This window comes from Crassostrea angulata, chromosome 10 (genome assembly GCF_025612915.1).
Source record: "Crassostrea angulata isolate pt1a10 chromosome 10, ASM2561291v2, whole genome shotgun sequence".
NCBI classification, from domain to species: domain Eukaryota; kingdom Metazoa; phylum Mollusca; class Bivalvia; order Ostreida; family Ostreidae; genus Magallana; species Magallana angulata.
Window position 1 is genome coordinate 49573244 of NC_069120.1, and position 25183 is coordinate 49598426.

Consider the following 25183-nt stretch of genomic DNA (forward strand, 5'->3'; position numbering starts at 1 on the left):
GGACATGATGTCGTTGTGAGGCAATATATATATCTAATTAAAACTAAGTGCATTATTCATCCCAATCTGTCTACATGTAGCTGTTGAATACCAGTATGACATTTCTCTTTGCACCCATGAAGATAATCCTACTACAATAATATGATGACCTGCTCGTTATGAAGCAGTGTCTGTGTCACCGACTACAGTATAACAACCTCAATCATATCCATGCATTAACTGAATTGTTACGGAAGAGATCAACCCTAACACACCCGTCAGTTTGTTAGTCAGTTTGTGTTGCTATTTCCCAAGAGACCTCTTAGGTCTGATGTTAGGGCACCTCTGTGTTATTATCTGGCCTAGTTTTTTTTTTTTAGGTCTGTCATAAAATCATCATTTTTTCCACCAATCTTTATGATTTTTTTAAAGTCAGGAACAATAAAAATTTAACATGCTATTTTGGGATCATTGAATGATGAATCATTGAGTGTTTATGAGGGTGTCCATATATAATTTCTTTGTTTTCTGAAAATTAAACATTGAGGTATGGTTAATAATGGAAACAACTATGTCTTGCTCAAAATGATATGGTGAAATTGACATGGAAGGATCATTGTGATGGTATTGTTTTGTTTCCAGGGAGACGGTGGAGTCCTGCACCCCCTGGGCGGAGAGTCCACGGCAGCAGGTGGACCTGGCCTTCAATGTCTTCTTCCTCATCTATTTCTTCATCAGGGTTAGTGTCTCTCTTTCTTGATCAAAACATTTATATCATATGTTTTTACGATAATTCCATGGTTTAGCAACTTATGCACCATCTTAAATCACATTGTCAGAAAGAATTCAGTGTTTTTTTCTATATCATCAAGCTGTTAGCAAGCAACTTGTGTTTATTTCAACACATGGATATATTACCTCTAGTATGTTTATGTTATAAAAAAGTATCATTTGCTGTAGTTAAGAGAATGGTAAAGAAACTGTTCTGTGCCAATTTTTATTTACAGTTTGTGGCAGCTAATGACAAGCTACTGTTTTGGTTGGAGGTGTTCTCCTTTGTGGATTATTTCACTATCCCACCATCCTTTGTGGCCATCTATCTGGACAGAAACTGGCTGGGTAAGTGGCTCCGGTCAGACACAAGGTTGACCAATCAAACACCATGCAGCCCTCAGTATCTGGCCAATCAACTCAAATCTCCCTTCAATATCTGGCCAACCAATTCAAACATTCCTTCATTCTCTATAACCAATCAATTAAGGCCCGTAAACACCATTGAATCAAGCCATGATTTCTAGGATACAAAATAATTTATCTCACTTTAAATAACCTGTGAAATTGCTCTTGCCAAAAGGGCAATGATCTTGAAAGCTGAAATACTAGTTATTTTTTTCATTTGTTTCTTTCTGTGTAAATATTCTTGGCTCATGTCACTGCTGCTTGATTTGAACAGAGTGTCTGCCAATCATCGACATATTTTCCTATAATCCTATTTTGTATGTTAAAAATGAAGTAAATCGAGATATTCTGGGTATATTCTATCAGTTGTATTGACTGTGTATGTGGAGTATTGGATATTTCAGTCTCAGTTTGTAATACATTAAACCAAACAGTGAAAAGTTAAGGTATAATTCTTCCTACGTATCAACTGAATCTCAAGTACTGCTGTAAATGGGGAATATTTATGGACACCTACAAATGCAATAAACCAACATATTGTCTTAGTTCTTGGGTGTTAGAGTTACCTGGCTGCTTTAATTTTTAATCTACACATGGAGGCAGAAGCAGAAAACGAAACATCACCCTGTATTCCTCTACTTAGTTCTGTTTATTTCTGTCTTGAATGGGGAGTAGACATGCAATCTGGCAGGAAGGTTGAACATGTAATGAAATGACATAAGAATTGATTGCCCCCCAATATTATTTACATATTGACCTTGACCAAGCAAGCTTTGATTCATTAATTCTCTTTGAGGCTAATTAAGTTCTTAATTATTTGATTGAGTCATCTATAAACAATATAATGCCCCCCCTTTCCTTCCACCAAACAAATTTTTCTCTCAAACCCCTTGGAATTTTAAGCAAGATAGAGAGGCTGTGGGTTCGTTATTTGCTGTATTCACAGTCAGATATAGACACATTGTTCGGGGCTGGTTATTGATCCCTAGATCAGTTTGACTGGACAGATTTCACTCCCTAGCACCCCAGGCTGTTCAGCTGTCTATATCCACAGATGTCAGCTATATTCAGTGTGTAGAAAATTCAATCCTCAAAATAAATTACTGTGTACTTGAGTAAAAAAGAGTTTGTTAAATACACAGGTAGGAGTAATGATGAAATGATTGGTAAAAGGACCAGCCTGTGACAACTGTGCCATATGTGTTTGATTGTGACAGATTCTAGACAAAGCTTATTACAGTAGCTTTAAACATGTATTTTTATAACACTGTGCTACAGTCTTGTATATTTCCTGTATACATCTTTATTAGATCTATAATTTAATTCTGGTTGTAACGCGTTTTCTGATTGGCTAGAAAAATTATTTTATATCGTGTAAAGAATGTTGCCTACGTCATAGTAAAGCTAACGTCAAAAACATATCAATACGCCTGACGTTACATTGAATTTTGTACAATTTTACGTCATTTTAAAGGTCAAACGACCGTTTTTATCTACAATGAAGAGTAAAAAAAATTAAATTATAAGCAATGAATTCAATATTTATTAGTTTTATACTATATAAAATGGTTTGAAACAGTTTACGCTTTTTTATAAACCGCTTCGCGGCTTATAAAGCGTAAACTGTCCTAATTAAACCATTTTATATCGTATAAAACAAATAAATATTGAATTCATTCCTTAAATAAAATCACAATACATAGCACCATCACTTGCATTGCAAAAAACATATACCAAGAAAGAATTATTTAGTATACGTACATGTATCTTTTGTTCTCAAAAAATTGAAAACACTCAAATACAGTCAGTTTTTTGTTTGCTAAAACTTACAGTGCAGTGTTATTCAGTGTTTGGGCCCCAACTTTGATGGTAAATCAGAAACAATAGTGCCAAGCCTTGGCTCTGATACATACTTTCTGTGTCAAGCATTCTAATATTGGCTCTGTACAGGGTACTTTAGAATCCTCAACAGACTTTGAAGCGGCCATAGCTGGCCATGTGGGGGATTTTTAATTTGTTTTTGTAGATACCATGTCTAGTCGAGTGTTTTATAATTCATCATGACATAAATGAACATGCTGGCAGAAGCAATGAAAAATTTAAAACGCTGCGAATCTTCAACATGTATTCCTCAAGAGTATGCCTAGATGGAGGTTGGGGAGTTTGTGTGACAAAAACGCATAACACTTAGCCCAGAATGGAACCTGACTTGACACATTCATTGTGTGAGGTGGGTTTAGTTCCATGGGCATGCTTAATGGTCATGAATTATTGTCAGGCAACTCTGCTGAGAGATGGGTTATTGCGGGAGGAAATAGCACTATTAAGTATTGACCCATGATTGGTTGTTGGTAACATGGATTTGGCCGCCAAAAACTTTGACCAAGTTCTTGTACATGTGATTAAGAGGCAGTTGGCATGCTTTAGAATCTGCAATGAAATATTTCTGTCGAGGTTTTCTTCTGGTTAGAATATTTCAGAATTATAAAACAGAATCTTTTCATGCAATTGAAATAACATGTTAGAATTGCAGAAGCCAATACATGTTCTACTAGAAATACTGTGGAATCATTTTTATTCGTGAGGGTCAATGTTCATTCGTAGCCAAAAATTTTCTGGTTCGTGGAATGTAATTTTGTTGGTAGTGTAATCAGGATAATTTTAATAAATATTAAACAGATTATTGTGTATGGGTTGGTAGGGATGTAAATTCATGGGCAAGGGTTAATCATGAAAGCCAAGAACATTGGTTCCCCCCGTACAGTGAGGATACTCAGTAGTCATATTCTCTTCTAACTATAAATTAATATAAATCAGTTTGTTTTCATTGATATGATTTATCAAATTCTAAGAGCATGTCTCAATTTGGTAGAGAGTAATGTGATGACTTGGCTTAAGTTGTTACATATATATCAACCCTTGCTATAGGTTCAGTGATCATATGAAATATAAACAGGATGCAGCATATATTGCAGAATCGCAAAAACGTAGGCAAGCTTTCTCACTTTTCTCATCAATCATTCAACATATTGTTTGGTTGAATGAACAATGGTGTTGACTTCAATGGAGTGACAGTTTCAGTTAGAATCGTGTCTTTTGGGTGTACAGAATCCCATTTACCGTTGCTTAGCAAAATTAAGTGTACGCTCTGCATTATTGATTAGGAAGATGTTCCTAAATTTTGCTCTCTTTGTAGACGATCAAGTTTTTTGATGCACGTTTCTCTAATTCTATTGATTTATGGATGGTTTACTTGTCTCCTACAGTGAAAATAAAACATGCATTTCGAAATGGCCAAAGTAAATGTCATAACAAAATTGTACCGGATTGGATGATATCATAAGGTTTCAGTCAAATCATTAACTGCTATAAAATTTTCAAGGATTTATTTTAGAGAATTAAGGGAAATGCTGAGATTAAATCAAATATATTACTTTTATAAGTGATTTATTTAAAATAGCACATTACATGTACCACCTAGTACATCTTTTGTGGTTGCAATCTAAAGGAAGGACACCAGTTACAAGTTTGTCACTCGTCATTGTAGGAATTCTCTGAATGATTTAAAATCAATAACAGAAATCAATAAAGACCAATCCAAACCACCATGCTTATAGGGGTATATTCATTCTGATAATGATCAATAATTTTGATAAAAAACCTATTTGGTTTGAACTTATGGCCACAAGGAAGTTAAAACCTTGTTTGATTTGTATACTTTTGACAAAGACCACACAAGACTTTGATCATTCTAAAAGCACACTTCATCTAGAACCCTTTTAAAAGGATTTGATGATATTGATTTTTCATATAAGCTTTTGAACAACATGTTACCAAAAATCAATTAATGTTTCCATGGTAACAAGACTAAATGCAGTTTAGATCTGAATTACCTTATTCAGGAACAAACAAGGAATGTTATGTCTACATCCATTTTTTTTGTTATGGAATGTAAATGTTTAGGAACAGAAGCCTTGACATTTTGCAGAGGGAAACTCTAAAAACTGTATAAATATAGTCTGTGATCTTGTTGCGTGAAATTTTGTTTGCTCAGAGGTAAAATAAAAACCCATGTTCATGAAAATCTTGTTTTACATTGTAATTCATGTTTACTTTAAGTAAATCTCTACTCACTTAGGAGCATAAAACATAAGCACTTGATCAGCAATTTTTTTATTATCATTTATCTTCTAGTTAAATCCCATTTCCACATTTTGTAATTTAAAGTATTCCCCCATTGATGCTACACAATGAGTTTAGAGAGCCCATGTACTGCATTGTTTGCTGCTCTGTCCTCTGGCCTATAGAACACTTTGATTCTGTTTGCTCACTTACAAAGATCAGTAATACTGGAGTGTTTTTGTGTTTGTACTGCTCCTATAACAATGACCTGGTAACGACGATCTCTTTGTACCAACGAGCACTTTACGGGAATCATGCAAGTACCCAATGTACTCTAGTTGCATCCCAGTGCCAATTTAGCCTTCAAAACAATGAAACTTGCGATCACATATACATCTAAAAACTCAAAAGATGTGTGTCATTACTTTAAGCATCTTCCTGTATTTATTAGAGCTTACAGTAGATGAGAAATGATGGTGTTAAGTATGATAAACCCTCTAGTCTCTTGATGGTGTGTTCGGTCGGAACTCTTGCTCTCTTGGGGGCCCTGTGTTTAGTGGTCGTTAAGGCCTGGGTGTTCATTGTAACAGTTCCCCAGACAGTGCAGGCTGACCTGTGAAGTCTATGGAGGCTCATTACCTGCCACAGCTCATTATAACCAGGCCATTTTTATTGTTCTTTATTGTTTTATTGACAGGCGATGTGTTTTGGGGAAAAAATATAGTTGTTGAAAGAGGCGTTATAAGAAATAATGTGTCAGTTTTTTATATGACATAACAAGTCAAGGGAACAAGAAAACTTGGTTGATAAATGGGAATTGCATTTATTAATAGACCTGGCAAATAATCATGTTTTTGATTAATTTTATTTATTTAATTAAGCAGAAGTCAGTTCAATTTGTACCTCATCAATTAAGAAATTGCTCCAACATTGCCAAACGAGTTTCTTACAAGACATCACTTGCTAGCTGCATGTAATGAAAACTTAAATAACTTAGGGCGGTAGGCATAAACACTTTCCTTAATACAGAACATTAAGAACAAAGACATTTCAAAGCTACTTCTGTATAATTTGCTGGTAATAAAGATACAGAAAGCCTATTTTGGAATGGAATTTGATTGTTTTTACTGAGGACAGTGGATGGACATACATGTATACAGACATTTTATTGTTATTCAATCTTATGAAAATTGTAGAGAAGTCTGCAGCTAGACAGAATTCTACTGGTTTATGTAATCAATGGAGTCTATCTTTTTGTTTAAAAAAAAACATAGGTTTCTGAGTCTTTCTGTGCAATATTTTTGGAATTTTTTGTTGACCTAAGAATCCAGTTTTAATCTTTTTTGTATGTCTTAGGTTGCAATTTTAGGGATTTTTTTTTGGTTGCCCTGAGGTTTCTGTGTCTATATGTACGGTAATATTAGCAGCTGTTATGTAGCTCCCAGTCTGAAAATATTCAAATGACCTGGGAGCTACAATTCCATAAGTGTTAAAAAGTTCCAATTTACTGCGCACAAAAATTTGAGCTAGTTTTGGACTGATAAACCTTACTTCCACACAAATTCTGTGGAAAAAACAAGTGCCATTAAATTTTTTGGGGAATTTACTACTAATATCGTTTCCTTATTTGCCACAGTATTTTCCAATTAAATATGGTAGCTGACCTCAGAAAATGAAGCATGTTGAATTCACGTGCAGATCGAGAGTCTTCATTTTTAACCAGGTTTTCCAACGATAAATCCGGTTATTAAAATGGTGAAAATGGCGGGCGTTTGGGTGGGTGGGTGGCTGCCAAAAGGGTACCCTCATTGTACGGATAACTCCTCCTACAGTTTTCAAGATAGGAAGTTGTTCTTTTGCAGATCAATTGTACATATATCAGAGGTGTGCATATTGCTAGGATTTTGATTTTCAATAATTTATGAAAAAAATACCAGCTTTTGAACTTAGTCATTTTTTGGCAAAATATTGCATATAGGGTACCCTTTCACCTTATCCAATTCACTGGATACGGGTTGACATGGATTATGGATACAGTTCACTTAAAAGAAAACCCGGTTTGCTGTCACATTGACAGCTTATCACTTGTTACATGTAAACCAACAGCACCATTTTCAGGGCTAGTGATAGTGTTTAGAAGAATATTAGAGACAAGTTAAGTGACGATATCTGTAGGAAAAAGTCAGCGGATTTTTTTTTTAATCAAATATATGTACAGAATGTGTTTCGAAAATATTAAAGATAAATCCTTTTAAAGGCTGTAATTGTTGTATTTTTTGTAGGCCTGAGATTCCTGAGAGCCCTGCGTCTGATGTCTATCCCGGACATCCTGACCTACTTAAACGTTCTGAAGACCAGCACAATGATCAAGCTGTCGCAGCTTGTGGCGTTCTTCATCAGTCTGTGGCTGGCCTCCGCAGGATTCCTTCATCTCGTAAGTCCACTGCAGAGAACACTGTAAGACTAGTCAGCTGAGATTGATCCTGTAAAATTAGTCAGCTGAGAAGGACGCTGTAAAACTAGACAGCTAAAAATGACACTGTCAAGTTAGTTGGTTGAGAATGACACTGCAGTACTACTGGTAGTCAGAATGTAGCATGAACAGATTAAATCAAGAACATTACCGGTACTTGTTTTGAAGATTTATCTGAAATAAAAGTAAACCACTACATCAATTGTGGTTGCAATCTTACAATTTTGGGAAAAGCCACCCCTGTTAAGTTCTACAATTAATCATTAGCCCAAGGATATTGTGAACGATTTAAAATCAGTAATAGAAAAAAATATAAAAAAATCCCCATCCACTGTCCACTCACATGCTGGTATTCATTCTTATTATAAGCGATCAATAACTTTGCATGGTAAAACCTGTTTGGTTTGAACTTAGGGACGCAAGGAAGTTAAAACCTTATTTGATTTTGTTTTCATAATGACTTTGATTGTACTGAAGGCACACACACTGCACTTTGTTTAGAACCTTTTTTGATGATTTTTTTATGACAGCATCTATGAATACACAGTAATCTAGTTATAAAGCTCTCTATGAACTCCATAAAGAAGATGATGTAATCTAAATAGTGCTTGTATTTGATTTTTATGATGTTCCTTCAATTATTTATACATGCACTAGTAGTTACAGATACCGTTTATATATGCATGTCTATACCTGTTAATTTACATTCAAAATTGAATCCTTGTCTCATTGTCATTATAGCAAGTGTATATGAATAAAAAAAATGTAAAGGAAGGGAGGTTAAATTATTTTATACCTTTGAATGTTTTGTAGATTGAGAATGCTGGCGACCCTTGGGTGGACTTTGATAACCCCCAGTTGTTGACGTACTGGGAATGCATGTACTTCCTGTTGGTTACCATGTCAACAGTGGGCTATGGTGACGTGGGAGCAAAAACTGTCCTGGGCAAAATCTTTATTGTACTCTTCATTATGATAAGCATTGTAAGTGTAAACTCTAGCTATCCCTCTCTACCCACACATGATTAAACCAGTTCATGTATAGACTTTATAAATCTACATATACATTTAGAACCATTTTAACAAGAGCTCAGACTTTGGGTAGATGTGTCAAACAGCATTGTGACATAGGCCTGTCTATTTCATTGCTGGCCATTCATCCATGGCTCTTTGAAATCAACACAGTTTGTGGACTTTTGAGCAAAGCAATAGGTGTATATTTCACTTGAAACTAACCAGTGTCATTTTAACCTTGTTTTGAGCAAGAAATAGAAAGTTACATCCTACTAAAAGTCAAGGCCTTAAAATGGTTCTAAGCTTCCATGTCTCCAATACCAATGATGTATGGAAGTGAGTTAGAAATTCCTACCACTATTTCTAAAGAAAATTTAACCTCTGTATCTTGAATCCTTGGATATATCAGTGTAATTTTCATGCATGATCTTCAAATTTGACAGAAAAAGGTTTGACTGAATAATTTGGTACATACACATGATAAATATATTTTAAAATATCATTTTTACTAAGGGTATTTGCAATGATGCTGCTCTGCTGAGGTTTACCACAGAAGCAGACCAGTCTTGTTGCTATGTTATGTGAATTGTTTTTAACAACAATTTTGAAATATTATCCAAATGTATAATGGATGAATTCAAAATAGCAATCAGTCAAACTGAGTGTCATAGCTCTGATGATTACACAAACAATAACTCGCTTTGTTTTAACAAAGCCTTGAAATGCGTGCTTGCCGATCCGGTTTCATTGATTGATGAATTCAGATCTCTTTGTCACAGCTGAACATGTAACTATCATAATATCAAATTCAAATAATGTAAACACACCCGCTGCAACAATCTGTGCATTGGGTAGACTGATAATAAGGGGATCAAATAAGAGAGGAAATCCTGTCTTTTGTGACCACAATAAGTAGACGTTGATCTATGACGAGACCAGAAATAGCGCTGGATAATGGGCCTGTGTGCTGTAATTATTACCAAACTCTGAAGGGTGATAAGTGGTTAGAGTGGTCAACCACTTACCGAAGTTACAGATAGTGTCAGAGCTTGACTGTATTAGGGTATTGAAACATAGGTTACTATCTGCAGAGGGTAGGAAAAAGTTTCAAGTTTGTTTGATAAAACTATGACCACCGGGGAAATGGGGAGAAGTCAGAGTGGATGTCCAAAGATTAATACAGATAGATTAACAGATAGATTAACAGCCCTCTTGTAGCCATTGCAGGGTATCTGTCTGAACTGATGGACAACATTGGTTTCTGGGGACTACGTTTACTGGCATATCGTAGAAATTCTTGAAAACCTCAAACTCCCAAGTTGATTCATTTGTTTTCCTGTTAATATTGATTAAAGATATGCAACGCATTTTATTATCATTTTCTGGCAGTGTTTTGCAAGTAATGCGATAATTAGAAATAAATTCTTTTGTTTCTGGATGCCAAGAGGAATCATCTGTTTGTTTACATTCCCCAGACCTCACCAACAATGCTTTCACTGAACTCAATATCTTGAGCTCTGTTGCTAAAGACGGTGTACCTAAGAGGTTTGAATGTGCAAAAACTTGCACATGTTTTAATATGAGCCACTGAATTATGCATATGTGCTTTTTTCACCTTTTGATTCCAAACTTGTTCTGTACTCTCATTGGAGGGCAATTGGCCTAGTTTCAGATAAAACATTTGTGAAGGCATGGTTTCTATACAAACCATGTACTCATTGTTCTGAGTTTATTCTATTGTTCTCGCTCATGAAATGATAATTAGTTTTTACATCCAAGTGGTCATAATTGCTAACAAAAACCCTTTGGTTTCTCATATTCTCTCCCAATGGCATTTATGTAGCAGAACTGTCAAGAAATGAAATATTTAAAACAGGCAGTGAATTTTCTAAATGTGTTAAATGCCAATTTGTCCTTAATTGATACTGAATTCACTGAAACAAAATTCAATTTTGATGATAGTCAGAAACTTCATCCTTTCTGCTTCTGTAGCAATACATTTCAAACTCTATTAAATGTTGGCATTTTTTTTAAAGATTTGTATTGTGCAAGGCTTCGTATTGATTTAAACAATTCTTGTTAACTTCAATCACTATTAAAAGTCGGCTATTACAATGACAGTCTTAGGGTTTGTTGAATACAGAGGTGGCACCTCTATTGCTTGTTCTTTGGGCCAAATACCAAAGTTCAGCACCAAAGTAACCTGCAAGTTAAGTGCTAAAAAATGAGGGCTTCCTGCGGATTCGATATACACATTTTTTGCATGCAGCCTTAATTATTTCAAACATTACAATCTATAGAATTAAGGCATTTAATTACTTACTCTCAGTTGTTTATTTATATACTGTGTAATGGCCAATAATCTAGCTGTGGCATCTACTTACAGTGGGTGTGCTTCCATCTGTTCAGGTGGCAGACATCCCACACCTGTCAATGTTGACCCACTTTTAAACGGAAATTACATGATAACAATCAAAATAAACGTTAAATATAATTTTTTTTGCATTAAAAAATAGAACTAAAGTATTTCTGTTTTAATTTGTATTTCTATTGTTATTTGTACAGAGAAACAAGACTTATTTTCTAAAATATGCCATACTTTCTAAATTCAAAATATTTATGATTTCAATTTTGTCTTGTTAATTTTGGGGGGGGGGGGGGGGGGATTGATAAACGCTAATGATTTTTTTTTAGGTCATCTCAGATATAGCTTTCAATGATTTAATGAGAACAAAAAAATTGATAATATTCATTTCTTAATTTTCTTTGTTTTGAATTACATGTACATTGTTCTAAAAATAAAAACGGCTCTCTTTTCACAGGGTATGTTTGCATCATGGATCCCTGAAATTTCAGATATTCTGGGTCGTAGACAAAAGTATGGAGGTTGCTACAAGAAAGAAAGGGGTAAAAAGTAGGTCATTCAATTAGTTTTATTGCCATAAAATGTTCCAAGACAATTTGTAAATGATTTTTTTATATGAGTAATAATTATACATTTATTTATATCATTAATACACAATTTATTTCTTGATATGAATTGAACATATTTTCATTGAATCTTATGTCGAAAAGAATGAATTACAAGTCTTAGATTATCCTTTCCTTAATGTATACATGATATATTAAACTTACTGCAGTTCAAATAGATAAGAATTTATAACAATTATAGCATAAGCAACATACAGAAATAATTGACATTAAAAGCTCAGCATAAATAATAACTTGATTGGTGTGAGATTATGGATCTTGCTTTTCTTCTTTCAGACATATTGTTGTTTGTGGCCACATCACGTTTGACTCAGTTTCCAATTTCCTGAAGGATTTTCTCCACAAAGATCGAGAAGATGTGGATGTGGAAATTGTCTTTATCCACAAGTAAGATCAGGAGTGGTCACATTCTTTTGGATATGTTATAAAATTAATCTGGACACAGAAAGAGTGTTGCCATCCACAAGTATACTATTAGTTTTAGTGATTAGTGACTGTATACTCGCCATCTACAAATGGTTCAACTGGTATTTATTCCTGAATATGTACAGTATATATCTTATCACATTGTATCTTATAGAAAGGAAGTGTATAGGCTGTGCCATCTTTTTACCTGTCTTTCATAATAGAATGTTATTTTAATTAAATTGAATTAATGAGCAGTGAGAGAATCTAATGCTAGCTATCCACTTAAATCGATAGCCTAAAAGAAATTGCCTTTGGTTCAAAGAATTCATGTATTGTTTTGTTCAAGAAATCAATGTGGTAGCACTAACTCCCTTAGAGAACACTGGAATAATATTCCAAAGGCTTCCAAAGTCTTATTTGATTATGATTAACTTTTTTTCCTTTTCACATATTATGATTGAAATAACACTCAAAGAAGTTATTTCGTTTTTTAATCATTGGTTTCTGAAGGTTCGTTGCCATGTTAATGGCCATTTCCTTTTTGTAATACAGTTTTATTGAATTTGTTTTTACTGAATAAGGAAACTAATCCATCTATGCTTTAATCTTCACCAATCCAATAAAAACTTTGGAGATCCTTGAAATGAAATCCTAGCCATGCTTTTACAAACCGCCAGAACCCTGATTATTTAAGCTGTAGACCCACAGCAAGAGATGGGTTGATGTGATAGCGAACATGTATCCCATGATTTAATGACAAACTGATACATGTATTGATCTAGGTTCTACTCTTTGCAGAATTCTACCAGACCTTGAGTTAGAAGGCTTGCTGAAGAGACATTTTACGCAGGTGGAGTTTTTTCATGGGACCGTCATGGATGCCAATGATTTGGCTCGAGTGAAGGTACAAGGGAGAAAGCTCACTCAGACTGTAGTTCAACCCACAAAATGAGTCAAAGATATTTTAAGCAATGTTAAGTTTAAAACAGAACATCCTCACTTACTCAGATTGTACTGGCTTTAAACTCCAACAACTCTCAAAGAGTCAGAGATATCAGTATTGTTTGAAGGTTTAGACTGAACAAATATAACATCCATGTGCGGTAGATGTACAATAAAATAAATATTCCCTTATCATTAATTAAATTTGTATCATTGTAAATATCTATGTTTTTTTAAATAAATCAATTGTCTCTAGCTTCAGTCTCTCTCATTGTGAAGTGAATAATAAAACTTTTAGTACAATGATTATTCAGTAGGCTGACATGGAATAAGTTGCTTTTTATTGACTTTTCTCAGCACTATGTTAGGTAGCATATGTCATTGTGATCGTACAAAATCAGCATGTTTATATAGAAATTATAATAGATTTCTGATTGAAATCAATATGGTCCAAATACATGAATGGCCTGTTAGCTATACAACAATAGAATCATTCAATTTTGAAAGACAAATAAGTGTTTGTCCAACAACAAAATAGTACCAGTAGTCCATTGACAAAATTTATATTACATGAAAATGAACATATTGCTTTGGTCAAGGCGCATTCTGCCTTCCTGTTTGTTTAAATAATTATACATGACAGTCATAAAATACGGTGTTAAGCTAAACATACATGTAGAAATTGGAATTCAAATACAACGTATTAGTAAAGGCCAGTTATAGCCTGATCATTGATTGAAATATTGAATTTGGAGAAGAGAACTGATGAATAAAGAATGAGAGGAATTTTTCATGGTTAATGGGATGGTTTGTCATAAAACTATACTAACACTGCTATAAAGTCTTCTGTGTGTTTTGTAGATAGAGACAGCTGATGCTTGTCTGGTGTTGGCCAATAAGTATTGTGAGGATCCGGATCAGGAAGATGCAGCCAATATCATGCGAGTCATCTCAATTAAAAACTTCCACGCTGAGATTAAAGTTATCGTACAACTGATGCAGTACCATAATAAGGTGATTAAAGCATCAGATCTCACAGGAACACAGTTTATATGGCACAATATTACTCAGGCAGGGGATGGGAATTGCAATAAATAATCCTGTAAAATCTAAAAAAGTAAAAAAAAAAGTTATGCATTCTATCATATCAGGAGTGTCATAAGCCAGATGATTTTCTTTTCTATGTCTTGAGAGAAATCATTTATTTCCCAGCTGTTACAAAGGAAAATCATTTTATCAACCATTACTGAGCTCTTGGGAAATCAATTCAACAAATGACTGGGGTATGGTTGAATGAGTGCTTTTCTAGGCGGTGTAGTGGATACCACTTAGTTTACAATTCAAGACTGAGCCGCGAGTCATTCAGGTTAATGCGAGATCTTACACACTGAGCCATGAAATAAATGGGAACAGAGTGAATATGTCGCAAGTCTCTCTCATGGGAAATTAACGTGGCAGAAACTCAGCTGACCTTTCTTAAGCAGCCATTTTGTCGTAATAATAAGATTGTGAGGGTTTGGAACTTTATATTGATTAACTTGTGCTTTCTTTTGATTTGGACACCAACCCCAATTAACTTGGTTAAGCCTCATATTTGTTTGACTTAAGTCTTGCGTTGAAATCCAATGCAGGGTTTGTAGACAATGTATATCAATATTATATCTCTCATCTGTACCATTTGGCATAAACATCAAAATTAGGTTCAAAAATGTACCAATCCACCTGATGTTATGTTTGAAGTTTGTACAATATCATTTTAAAGTCAAATGACTGTTTTAATGTACAATTAATAGCAAAAAATTAAATTATAAGGAATGATTTCAATAGCTACCTAATTTATACATATCTTTAATTATATAAAATGGGTTTGAACAGTTTACATTTTTTTATAAAAATGGGTTCAAGTTTTTTTAGCTCACCGAGCTGAAAGCTCAAGTGAGCTATTCTGGTCACATTTTGTCTGTCGTCCGTCTGTCCGTCTGTCTGTAAACTTTTCACATTTTCAACATCTTCTCAAGAACCACTGGGCCAATTTTAACCAAACTTGGCACAAAGCATCCTTAGCCTAAGGGGATTCAAAGTTGTGAAAATTAAGGACCACGCCCTTTTGCAAAGGGAGATAATTAGGAATTAATGAAAAATTTCGAGAAATTTTCAAAAATCTTCTTCTCATGAACCATAAGACCAGGAAAGCTGAAACTTATGTGAAAACATCCTCAGGTAGTGTAGATTCAAATTTGTGAAAATCATGACCCCCGGGGGTAGGGTGGGGCCACAATGGGGGGTCGAACTTTTACATAGGAATATATAGAGTAAATCTTTAAAAATCTTCTTCTCAGAAACTAATCAGCCAGGAAAGCTGAAACTTGTGTGAAAGCATCCTCTGGTAGTGTAGATTCACAGTTGTGAAAATCATGACCCCAGGGGATAGGGTGGAGCCACAATGGGGGATCGAACTTTTACATAGGAATATACAGAGTAAATCTTTAAAAATCTTCTTCTCAGACACTAATCAGCCAGGAAAGCTGAAACTTGTGTGGAAGGTAGTGTAGATACAAAGTTGTGAAAATCATGACCCCTGGGGGTAGGGTTGGGCCACAATGGGGGGTCGAAGTTTAACACATGAATACATGTATATAGAGTAAATTTTTAAAAATCTTCTTCTCAGAAACTAATCAGCCAGGAAAGCTGAAACTTATGTGGAAGCATCCTCAGGTAGTGTAGATTCAAAGTTGTGAAAATCATGACCCCCGGGGGTAGGGTGGAGCCACAATGGGGGGTTGAAATTAAACATAGGAATATATAGAGTAAATCTTTAAATATCTTCTTCTCAGAAACTAATCAGCCAGATGATTCTTTATAATTGTTAAGACTTTGGCCCCAGGACAATTCTTTGGCTTTACAAGAAGGTTCAGAGTTTGATGTAGGTTTATATCCCATATATAAACTATTGTTAAGGATCTTTTTGAGAACTTCAATACTCAACATATGATATGACTATAAAATCATCCTGTTAGAAAAGGGACTAATGATTATAAACATAAGAATATCTAGGGGAAAAATGAATTTTATTTATACAGGATCTACATGTATTATTGTCCAGATAGTTTGTATTAATTATGACTCCATTAAGCTGATTTTATTATACCTATTGTTCTTCAAATGAGCGATGTGGCCCATGGGCCTCTTGTTTGTATTATTTGGGTAGCTATAGAATTGATTCCTTAAATGTTTTACATCATTAATTGTGTACATACAATGTAATTTTTTTATTAACAAAATTATTCAATTCCTTCATATCTGATATCATTCATTTTGAAATCATGCAGTATAGATATTGACCACAAAGTACGACCATCGTTAGTTGGATAAGTGCCCCACCACCCTTCCCATTGATGCGATAATCATCAAACAATGTTTCTGATTCCTATAGACTTACACATATCAGTTCTTGTGATTCAAATGGATACAGATAATGATGTTCAGATTTCAAGATGTAAAAATCAATTTGGAATCCTACTAAAACATAAAAAAAACATGATAAATTTGCGTATTTCGCCTTGATTGATGGTTCTTAAATCAGAGTTGTCAGTGTGAGCACAGACAAGCAATCAAAAATAGGGAAAAAATGAACCCGACAGATATTTTTTTCAATTACAGTAGAACTCCCAGTATTGTATAGTCAAGTTATTGATATATTTCATCTCTGATCACAGTGGGTGGACAAGTATGCTATTGTCAAATTATGGATGCATTTCTTTTCTAATTTGTCAATAAATCTCCCTTAATCACTGTATATTTGGTGAAAGTCTCAGGCAGGAGGTAACTTCGTATTCATAATTTTTACAGAGTGTCAGTGAAATATGGCTTGCCAGTTGTCTGGTCTGGTTATATTTGTAGACTACACAATGGGAATCTCCTTGTAAACCTTTCTATTGTATCCGTACATAGAAAATGAAAATTATAGAATTCCAGGATTGAAATAAAGGTCCAGTCATAAATATTCAACATGTGAAAAACATTGATCATGGAATAATGCACACATCTCCTGAGTACTGAAGATTCATGCACATAGAAATCTGTCCCTTAAAGCTTCTAAATGCGTAGTATGATTACATATTCTCTTTTTATTTATAATTATATGACACTGTGACTTGCACTATGGCAAGTGCATAACAGTTAAAAACTTTGACCAATATATAAGTATAACACTGTCAGAACATGACCATTTTTTTGAAGTGACACTGTCACTATGAACAATGTACAGTTTAGTACTATTTCACACTATGGTGTGTGTATTACAGTGTGACACTGTGTCAAAACATGACCAGTGTATTACACTAGAACACTATGTCACACTATATCCAATTTATTACAGAAACCACACTATGTCGCTCTTAACACTTATACAGTATAACTGTTGTTGTCTTTGTAGGCGTACCTCCTGAACATTCCGAGCTGGGACTGGAAGCGAGGGGATGATGCTGTATGTGTGGCGGAGCTCAAGCTGGGCTTCATCGCTCAGAGCTGTCTGGCCCCCGGCTTCTCCACCCTCATGGCTAACCTGTTCACCATGCGCTCAGACAAGCCAGTAAGTCAACAAACATCATCGTTCAAAATACCCAAGTACCTGTTCATTAAGTGGTTCTTGATTTTCACCCTAGTAGAGTACTTGTTCATGAAATTGTTTAAAGTGTTACCCGAGTAACTGTTCATGAAGTTGTATCATAGCTTTACCTAGTACTTGTTCATAAGATTGTTCCTTTTGTTACCACAGTACCCAAGTACCTATTCAATTCATTAAGTTGTTCTTGATTTTTCCATAGTAGAGTACCCATTCATGAAATTGTTCTTTATTTTATCCAAGCACTTGTTCATAAAGTTTTTCATAATGTCACCCCAGTCCCTGTTTAGGAAGTTGTTTGTAATTTTACCACAGTACTTGTTCATTAAGTTGTTCATAATGTTGACTATGAAGCAGTTCATATATAATGCTAGCCCCTGTAGAGGACTCTAGTTTACCCCTGAATCTTAAAGCAAATGAGACATGTATTAAGTATCTCCATTTGTGAATTTTCTTGAAGAAACATTAAAGAAGAAATCAATAAGCATTTCCTTACAGTTTTTATATGAGATGTTGTATTTCATCATTTTAGATATGCTTAATTTTTTAGTTTATATCAAATTTTTCATCTCATCGAGCAGAAAATTCCATCATTTCAAAATCATAGCCTAAGGTACATGTTACGTGTCATCCATTGTACAGTTGCGCTGGCTTTATCATCATTGCGATGTATCAGCTGCTATATGCTCTTTGCTGCTTGACTGTCATTCAGTAAATGACAGAAAATGTCTGAACCTGTAATCAGATATGATCATCTATACACAGGGCAATTTCTCTGATTTTGAGGTAAAAATGTCACATAGAAAAATTTCTGCACGTTTACATTCCTAAGTTCTGCAGAAACTGCTTAGCATGTCATCTACCATTCTTCACTGTCATTGTTGTCCAAACTTCAGCCTAATGATCGTTGTGCCCTCTGACGATATTGTAAGATCATGGCTTCATTTTGTTTCATGCTTTCTTTATTAATTTAATTGTTGTTAATTTTTAATTTGATTTCATCCTTTCCTCTGTAGAAGAGTTACTTGAGATCGCTCTATCTTTCGGTAAGAAGTCATGTTGTATTACACTGAGCATGCTCAACTCTTGAAGCATCGAGGACTGCATCTGATTACTAAATACACTACAGGGTATCAACAAACTATAGACTAAAAACTCTGTCTGCTTCCTGGTATCTCAAATAGATTGTTACAGTAAGATACATTTACAGTGAACATGTTTGTTATGACATCATGCTTACATTGAAGTCACTATCTTAAAGCGTTATTTAACTTACCTGACATTTGAAATAATTTTGTTTATAACAAATCAAAATTGTTTGGCATATTGTGTTTTAATGTATTCAGAAAATCCTATTTCAAGAGACAAAAGAATTTGTAGATTCTGGTATTTTATCAAATATTTTCAAACACAACATAAGTAATACAGTATTACAATCTATAACATTAGACTTGTATTCACAGTACAGTGTACTTAAGAAATGACCACAGTTTACAATCATCTCTATATCATTAGTCTTTGTAAGTCATGCTCATGTTCACTCATCTACATTGTAAGTCATGTTCTACTGTAATACAAACATAGGTGTATGTATATATATATATATATATAGAATTGCTGGTACCTATATTACACGACCAGGTGGGCTGATACAAGCTGTGCAAGGCATGAACTATACGACAGGTGTTATCTCTTTACTATGTATAGTTTTTCTTTCTATCGCTGATGTTATACGCTGATTTAACCTTAATGTGCTGCTATATCTTGTCCACTGTGTCGGACTTGGAATGGCAAGATCACAGCTGTGTAGAGACTAACACTGCCAGATATCTATGTACAGGTCTTGGTTGCTATCTGTCTTCTATTACAGGAACAGTGCACACACCATTTCTGGGAAAATGTTGTGTCCACTCTTCACATCATTCTGCATGAAACTATAGAGATGTTATTTTTAAAATGTCTATTCCGACAAGTTCACAAAATATAAAAATGAAAAAAATATGAAGTGAACCAGTATTTTTGAAGAACATGAATGATTATTTGATATTTTGAAGTTATTTCATAATGCTAAGGTTCTTCAGTAGAATGGGATATTGGGATGAAATTTATGAAAATACTTTGTCGTGTATCGAATGTTTAAGGTCACCAGTAGGTATATGTCCGTTGTTGTATTTGACCATCTTGCCCTATTGTATTAATTCTGAGACCACTCCCCCATTGTTTGTTGACAGGCCACAGACATGCCCCAGTGGCAGTGTGACTACATGAGAGGGACAGCCATGGAGATGTACACGGAGTACCTGTCCTCGTCCTTCAATGGCATGACATTCCCTGAAGCTGCCGAGTAAGTCTCTCTCTCTGTCTCTCTCCCTCTCTTTTTTTTTCTCTCTCTCTCTCTCCATCTCAAAACAGAGGTAGCTGCCATTTGGTCACTATGACTGTGGCCCTTTGTTGAAGTCTGATGTATTAATCCCTTGTTGGAACTTCATTGTTGCAGAATACATTTTTTAAAAAGACCAGGCCCTGGGCCATAAAACTTAGACGTGCTTATACTTTTGATCTAAGTCTCACTTTTACAAAAGGAACATATAGTGGAAAAGTGAGACTTAGATCAAAAGTGAGCTCATCTAAGTTTTATGGCCCCAGGGCCAGATGACCCACATAAAGCACTCAACTGTTTTAAATTGCTGGTTTTAATGGCATTGGAATTATTTGTTTTTCCTCATTAATTTTTGTTGTTTTGGAAAAAAAAATTTCGACATCAATTTTTATTTAGTTTTTTCACCACTTTTGTGTTTTATTTTTTTTTTTATCTTTTGATGGGAGCAATTTTTAGTGGAATTTAAAATGTGGAGCGGTATATACCAGAATGCATTCATTTAACATCTCACATGAGTACTACTGTTGTCTGAGGTTTGAATCAAAAGATACCATCTCTGGTTGACCCACCATTTGATTTCTCCCCTTTGTTTCAGATCTAGAACTTTGGTAAGGGATGTTTGGAGAAAAAAATTCAAATAACATCTTATCCATTATGCAGTTGGCATTTTCTTCCAGTGGAATTCTTAAATGAATTTCTATTGATTTTTATCACAGGAGAATTAAACATTTCAAGGCTGATGACAGAATTAATGGATGAATGCTCATCCCTTTATTCTTGAGAGACTTTTGAAGTTGTGGAGTCAATAACTTTTAGAATGATTTTAACAGGTTGTGTTTCTCCAAGCTGAAGCTGTTGCTATTGGCGATAGAGGTGAGGCAGGAGGATGGAAGGGAGAGCACTCTAGCGATTAATCCCGGAAGCAAGATAAAAATAGAAAACGCCACTCAGGGTTTCTTCATCGCAGAATCGGCCGAGGAGGTTAAACGGTAAATTAAAAATAGGTGAAATCTTTCACAGTTAATTGTGATTTTGGCAACCACCCCCCACTAGGTTAAAAATCACCCTGCATCCAATATAAAAAAAACTCATTCTTTTGATCATACAGGTGATACACAGTACGTCAACATTGTAGCAGTACATAATTAAAAAGCAATTTTTTTTTTTGGTGTAAGCATGAAACTTTATAAGAAAAGACAATGTTAGTTAATATTTATTGTCTGTTCTGGTTTTAGAGCATTTTATTACTGCAAAAACTGCCATGCTCAAGCGACAGATGTAAGAGCTATCAAGAAATGTCGATGCAGGCCTCGTAAGTTCTCTTAATACTTCACTTCTTACTTATCACAATGCAGTATCTATATATAAATACACTTATCCCATTACAATATATATAAAAACACATGTATTTCTGGAATAATAACAGTTTTATTCTCAAATGATTATGAATAAAAGTTTCTTAAATATTATATCAAAAATATGCCTTGATGATATTATGAGATGATATTGAACTCAATGAATAGAATGTAAAGGACTGCTTTGCTTTGATGATTACTGATAACAATTGATCCTGCTGTTTCCGTGTCTATGATTTGGAGTATTGCAGCATGACGTTTTCTCTGAGGTGATTCTGAGCATGTCCACTAACTCTTAGCCTTGTTTCTGCTTTCCTTGATAGTGGCCCAGTTTAAGAAGGGAGTGACTGCCGTCATAGGTGAATATCGTCATCTAATCAATTCTTTCTTTTCATTCAATGTTACGTTCGTAAAGTGTATTGTACAAATATCTATATATATGTGACTTTTTTTCTATAGCATTTTGAGAATTATTGAAGGACATGGGATTAGATGTTAGAAGGATGTTGTGATAGGCAAATTAAAATTTTTCTTAGATTTAAATAACATTGAAATTGATTTTATTTACGATAATACATGTATTATTAATGTTACATCAAAAAATTGATCAGGTTTAGATACATGATTATACTAATTTTATAATTTGAATCCTATTTTTTTTTTTTTAAACCTACTCACATTCCACTATTTTCAATTAATCTTTAAATTGCAAGTTCTTAGTTTCAAAAAAAGACAAAGAGAATTAAAAAAAGAATTGAGTTGTAGATTAACCCAATTACAAATCAATAACATTGAGACACAGTGGGTTCTCTTACAACATAGCCCCAAAACATGCTTTACTGCACACAGCGTATTACAGTCAAACTTCGTTATCTTGGACTAGATGGGACTGTTTAAAAATTTCAAGATATGCAAGTATTTGAGATATCGAAGGTAAAATACTTTAAAAAATAGGTACGGTAGGTTGGACTTACAAATCACTTTGACATATCCACTGTACTCAAAATATCTTTGTTCGAGATATCGAAGTTCAACTGTATATCAGTGGGTTGGATCTGTATGTGTGTCTTTCATCCTCAGTGATGCAAGCATGAATAACATAACACTGCATGCTTCGAGTCATTCAGTATACAACCTGATTAAGAATGCTGAACCTGATATTTAAATTTTAGGCTTTGGGAACAAACTAGGTGAGAACATGGAGAAATATAATCCTGCAATATGTGCATGAATTGGTATATAACAAAATGGCACAGTGTCTGGAGTTGATAACAAATTCATTTTATTTATTGATTTTTTTAATTTTTTGGTTGACTTCCAATGGATATTTCTGTTGGCAACATGATCTTAGAATGGGGGCTGTTAATTTAAATCAAAGAACTTGTTTGACCTTGTTAATTTTGTAAATAAGTTTATTAATAAGTTTTTTTCCAATCAAATATAAGTTTTAGTGTTTTGTGCATTCATCTTTATTTTAGGAGAGAGTGTGCTTGATTATTTTCTAATCAATTTGATTTTTTCATAGAGATTAGCTGAAATCCAAATTACAATTTTTTAATGAAAAAACTTAAGAGTTTTTTTTCTAAAAGAGGTGGAGGGATGGGGATTTGAAAAGATATGAAGAGATATCCTTTTTCAAATACATGTATATGTTGTTTTTATAAAGTTTACTAAATAAAGCATCGAGTTTAGATAGAAGAAAGCATGCAGTGCATGAACAGGGTTTTGTTGGCTTACTTTTAATAACAGTTAATTTGTAGAATTGAGGGACAAAAACATGTTTTCTGGAAATCATTCTTGTTATATTAAAATTCAGTGATGAAAAGAAGTAACAAGCGAAACAGTAGTCAATGATGCCCTTATATTTATAATATAGTACAAATTCTGATTAATTGATTGATGTATGATTTATTTAGTGAATGATATTGTACACCAGATTACATCACTCTACTAACAATATTATTGAGCAATCAGTTCATGTATGAATGGATATGTTTGTTTCTGAATCAGCTAATTTGTTGCATGTTTTTACTAGCCACCGGCCGATTTAGGCAGTACAACCTAAATCATTCATGGAAGCATAAAGTCGGTTCATACCGTTATAGTGAGTTCAAAAATTAATGAATTGTCTCCGCAGCCTTACTAACGCGGTGGAAGTGGCGTCTGCTCTAGAGCTTTGGTCGTAATTATTGGAGCAAGGAGTTTAATGAAACTTGGCTTATGGCTTTAATGGGAGAAAGTTCTGCAAAGCTTGACCATCAAAACTAAAAAAGGGGTTATTTGCAAATTAACTAAATCTACCTCTCAACTGTGTTTTCATAATAATGCTATTGTACTATAGTGCATTGCTTAGAAATCTAATACAGGAGGTGGATTATAGTAGATATACAGTAGTACTTATGTACAGTACTAGTCTAGAGCTATTATCACACAAAAATGTACGGTAGATGTCTGAACTAGGGCTATTATTAGTGTTCAATTTTATAGATTACCGGTACTTATTTATTGTAGGCATAATACTCTATACCTCTGTTTATTCATATATCCACTATTTCACTAAACTTGCTTAGTCTTACTGCTAATAATCCATAGACATGTATTATTATATAAATAGTGCCTGTTTGGGAGGGTAACAGTTGAAATTGACACCCCGAGAAAACCATTGTCAACCGACGCGAAGCGGAGGTTGACAATGGTTTTCTCGGGGTGTCAATTTCAACTGTTATCCTCCCAAACAGGCACTATTTATTTTGTTATACTGAATGTCTTTTTTAAAATTTTAAAGAAAACTTAACTGCTTTTACATAGGAATAACGCGAATTCTACGGCGAACCGTACGCGCATAATTTTCGCGCATGTAACAATTTTTAATGTTACCCGTTGCTAAGTGCGTTGCTAACGCTGAGGGTAATAGAAAAAATTATGAACTGCGTCTAAACCAATCAGATTTCAGTATTTAACATGAAAGTATAACAATAGAGAATATTTTTTTTACCATTTCAGTTTATGAATAGAATAGTCAGATCCATAGTGGTTTCTTAATATCCACAAAATCAAATGTTCATCAAAATAGGAAATGCCAACATTTTGGCTTGATGAGGTCGTATAATTATATGTCCTCCCAACTGTCTGTTTTTAAAAATCCATGAAATTTATACCAATAAGTATTCATTTAACCTCATAACGTTTATAATAAATAAAAGATTTTTGAGTGGTTATGATATAATCCTGTACACATGGTCAAATAATCTTTCACCTGTTGCTAATGATATCTGACTAATTTATTACCATGGTAGTGGAATCAAGTACAAAAGTTGTTAAACTCTAAAGCAGCTAGGTACTGTTATAATGGGTAATTAGTTTTGGTTTTCGATCGAGTTTTATGGAATAAATAAGCTGCTGAGCTATTTATAGATATACACAACTTATTAACCATACTAGCCATTTTTGCCTTTAGTAATATATTTACAGTAAATGTAGTTTGAAAAAAATAATGAAGAAATATAAATTACTGCTATTAACAGAAAAGCAGATACTTTTCAGTTTCTTCTAATGAAAAAATTAAAATTATGCTGTTTATATATACATAAATGTAGAATCTTAAACTTAATTTTTTTGTTTTTGTTTGGTGCTGTAACTGACCAAAACATTTCTTGATTTTGTAAATATTGTTTAAAGAATTTGACTGATATTTAAAAAAAAATTGTATTTGTACT

At 34.1% G+C, this 25183-nt stretch overlaps 1 protein-coding gene across 19 annotated transcripts in view; it reads left to right on the forward strand.

Moving 5' to 3' along the window:
- Window positions 1-25183, forward strand: part of LOC128164985 (calcium-activated potassium channel slowpoke-like) — a 43773-nt gene that overhangs the window by 5336 nt on the left and 13254 nt on the right. For 7 of the 19 annotated variants that reach the window (XM_052829139.1, XM_052829120.1, XM_052829126.1 and 4 more), the window contains exons 3-18: window positions 622-718; window positions 987-1098; window positions 7563-7714; window positions 8567-8737; window positions 11590-11681; window positions 12035-12145; window positions 12965-13070; window positions 13970-14122; window positions 17544-17699; window positions 18749-18778; window positions 19964-20076; window positions 20943-21101; window positions 21348-21424; window positions 21791-21826; window positions 22640-22657; window positions 23503-23571. In XM_052829139.1, the coding sequence (XP_052685099.1) occupies window positions 622-718; window positions 987-1098; window positions 7563-7714; window positions 8567-8737; window positions 11590-11681; window positions 12035-12145; window positions 12965-13070; window positions 13970-14122; window positions 17544-17699; window positions 18749-18778; window positions 19964-20076; window positions 20943-21101; window positions 21348-21424; window positions 21791-21826; window positions 22640-22657; window positions 23503-23571 (1652 nt within the window). Of the gene's footprint in view, window positions 1-621; window positions 719-986; window positions 1099-7562; window positions 7715-8566; window positions 8738-11589; window positions 11682-12034; window positions 12146-12964; window positions 13071-13969; window positions 14123-17543; window positions 17700-18497; window positions 18519-18748; window positions 18779-19963; window positions 20077-20942; window positions 21102-21347; window positions 21425-21790; window positions 21827-22639; window positions 22658-23502; window positions 23572-25183 lie in introns of all 19 variants that reach the window. The other 12 variants (XM_052829129.1, XM_052829134.1, XM_052829136.1 and 9 more) reach the window with 7 other exon arrangements.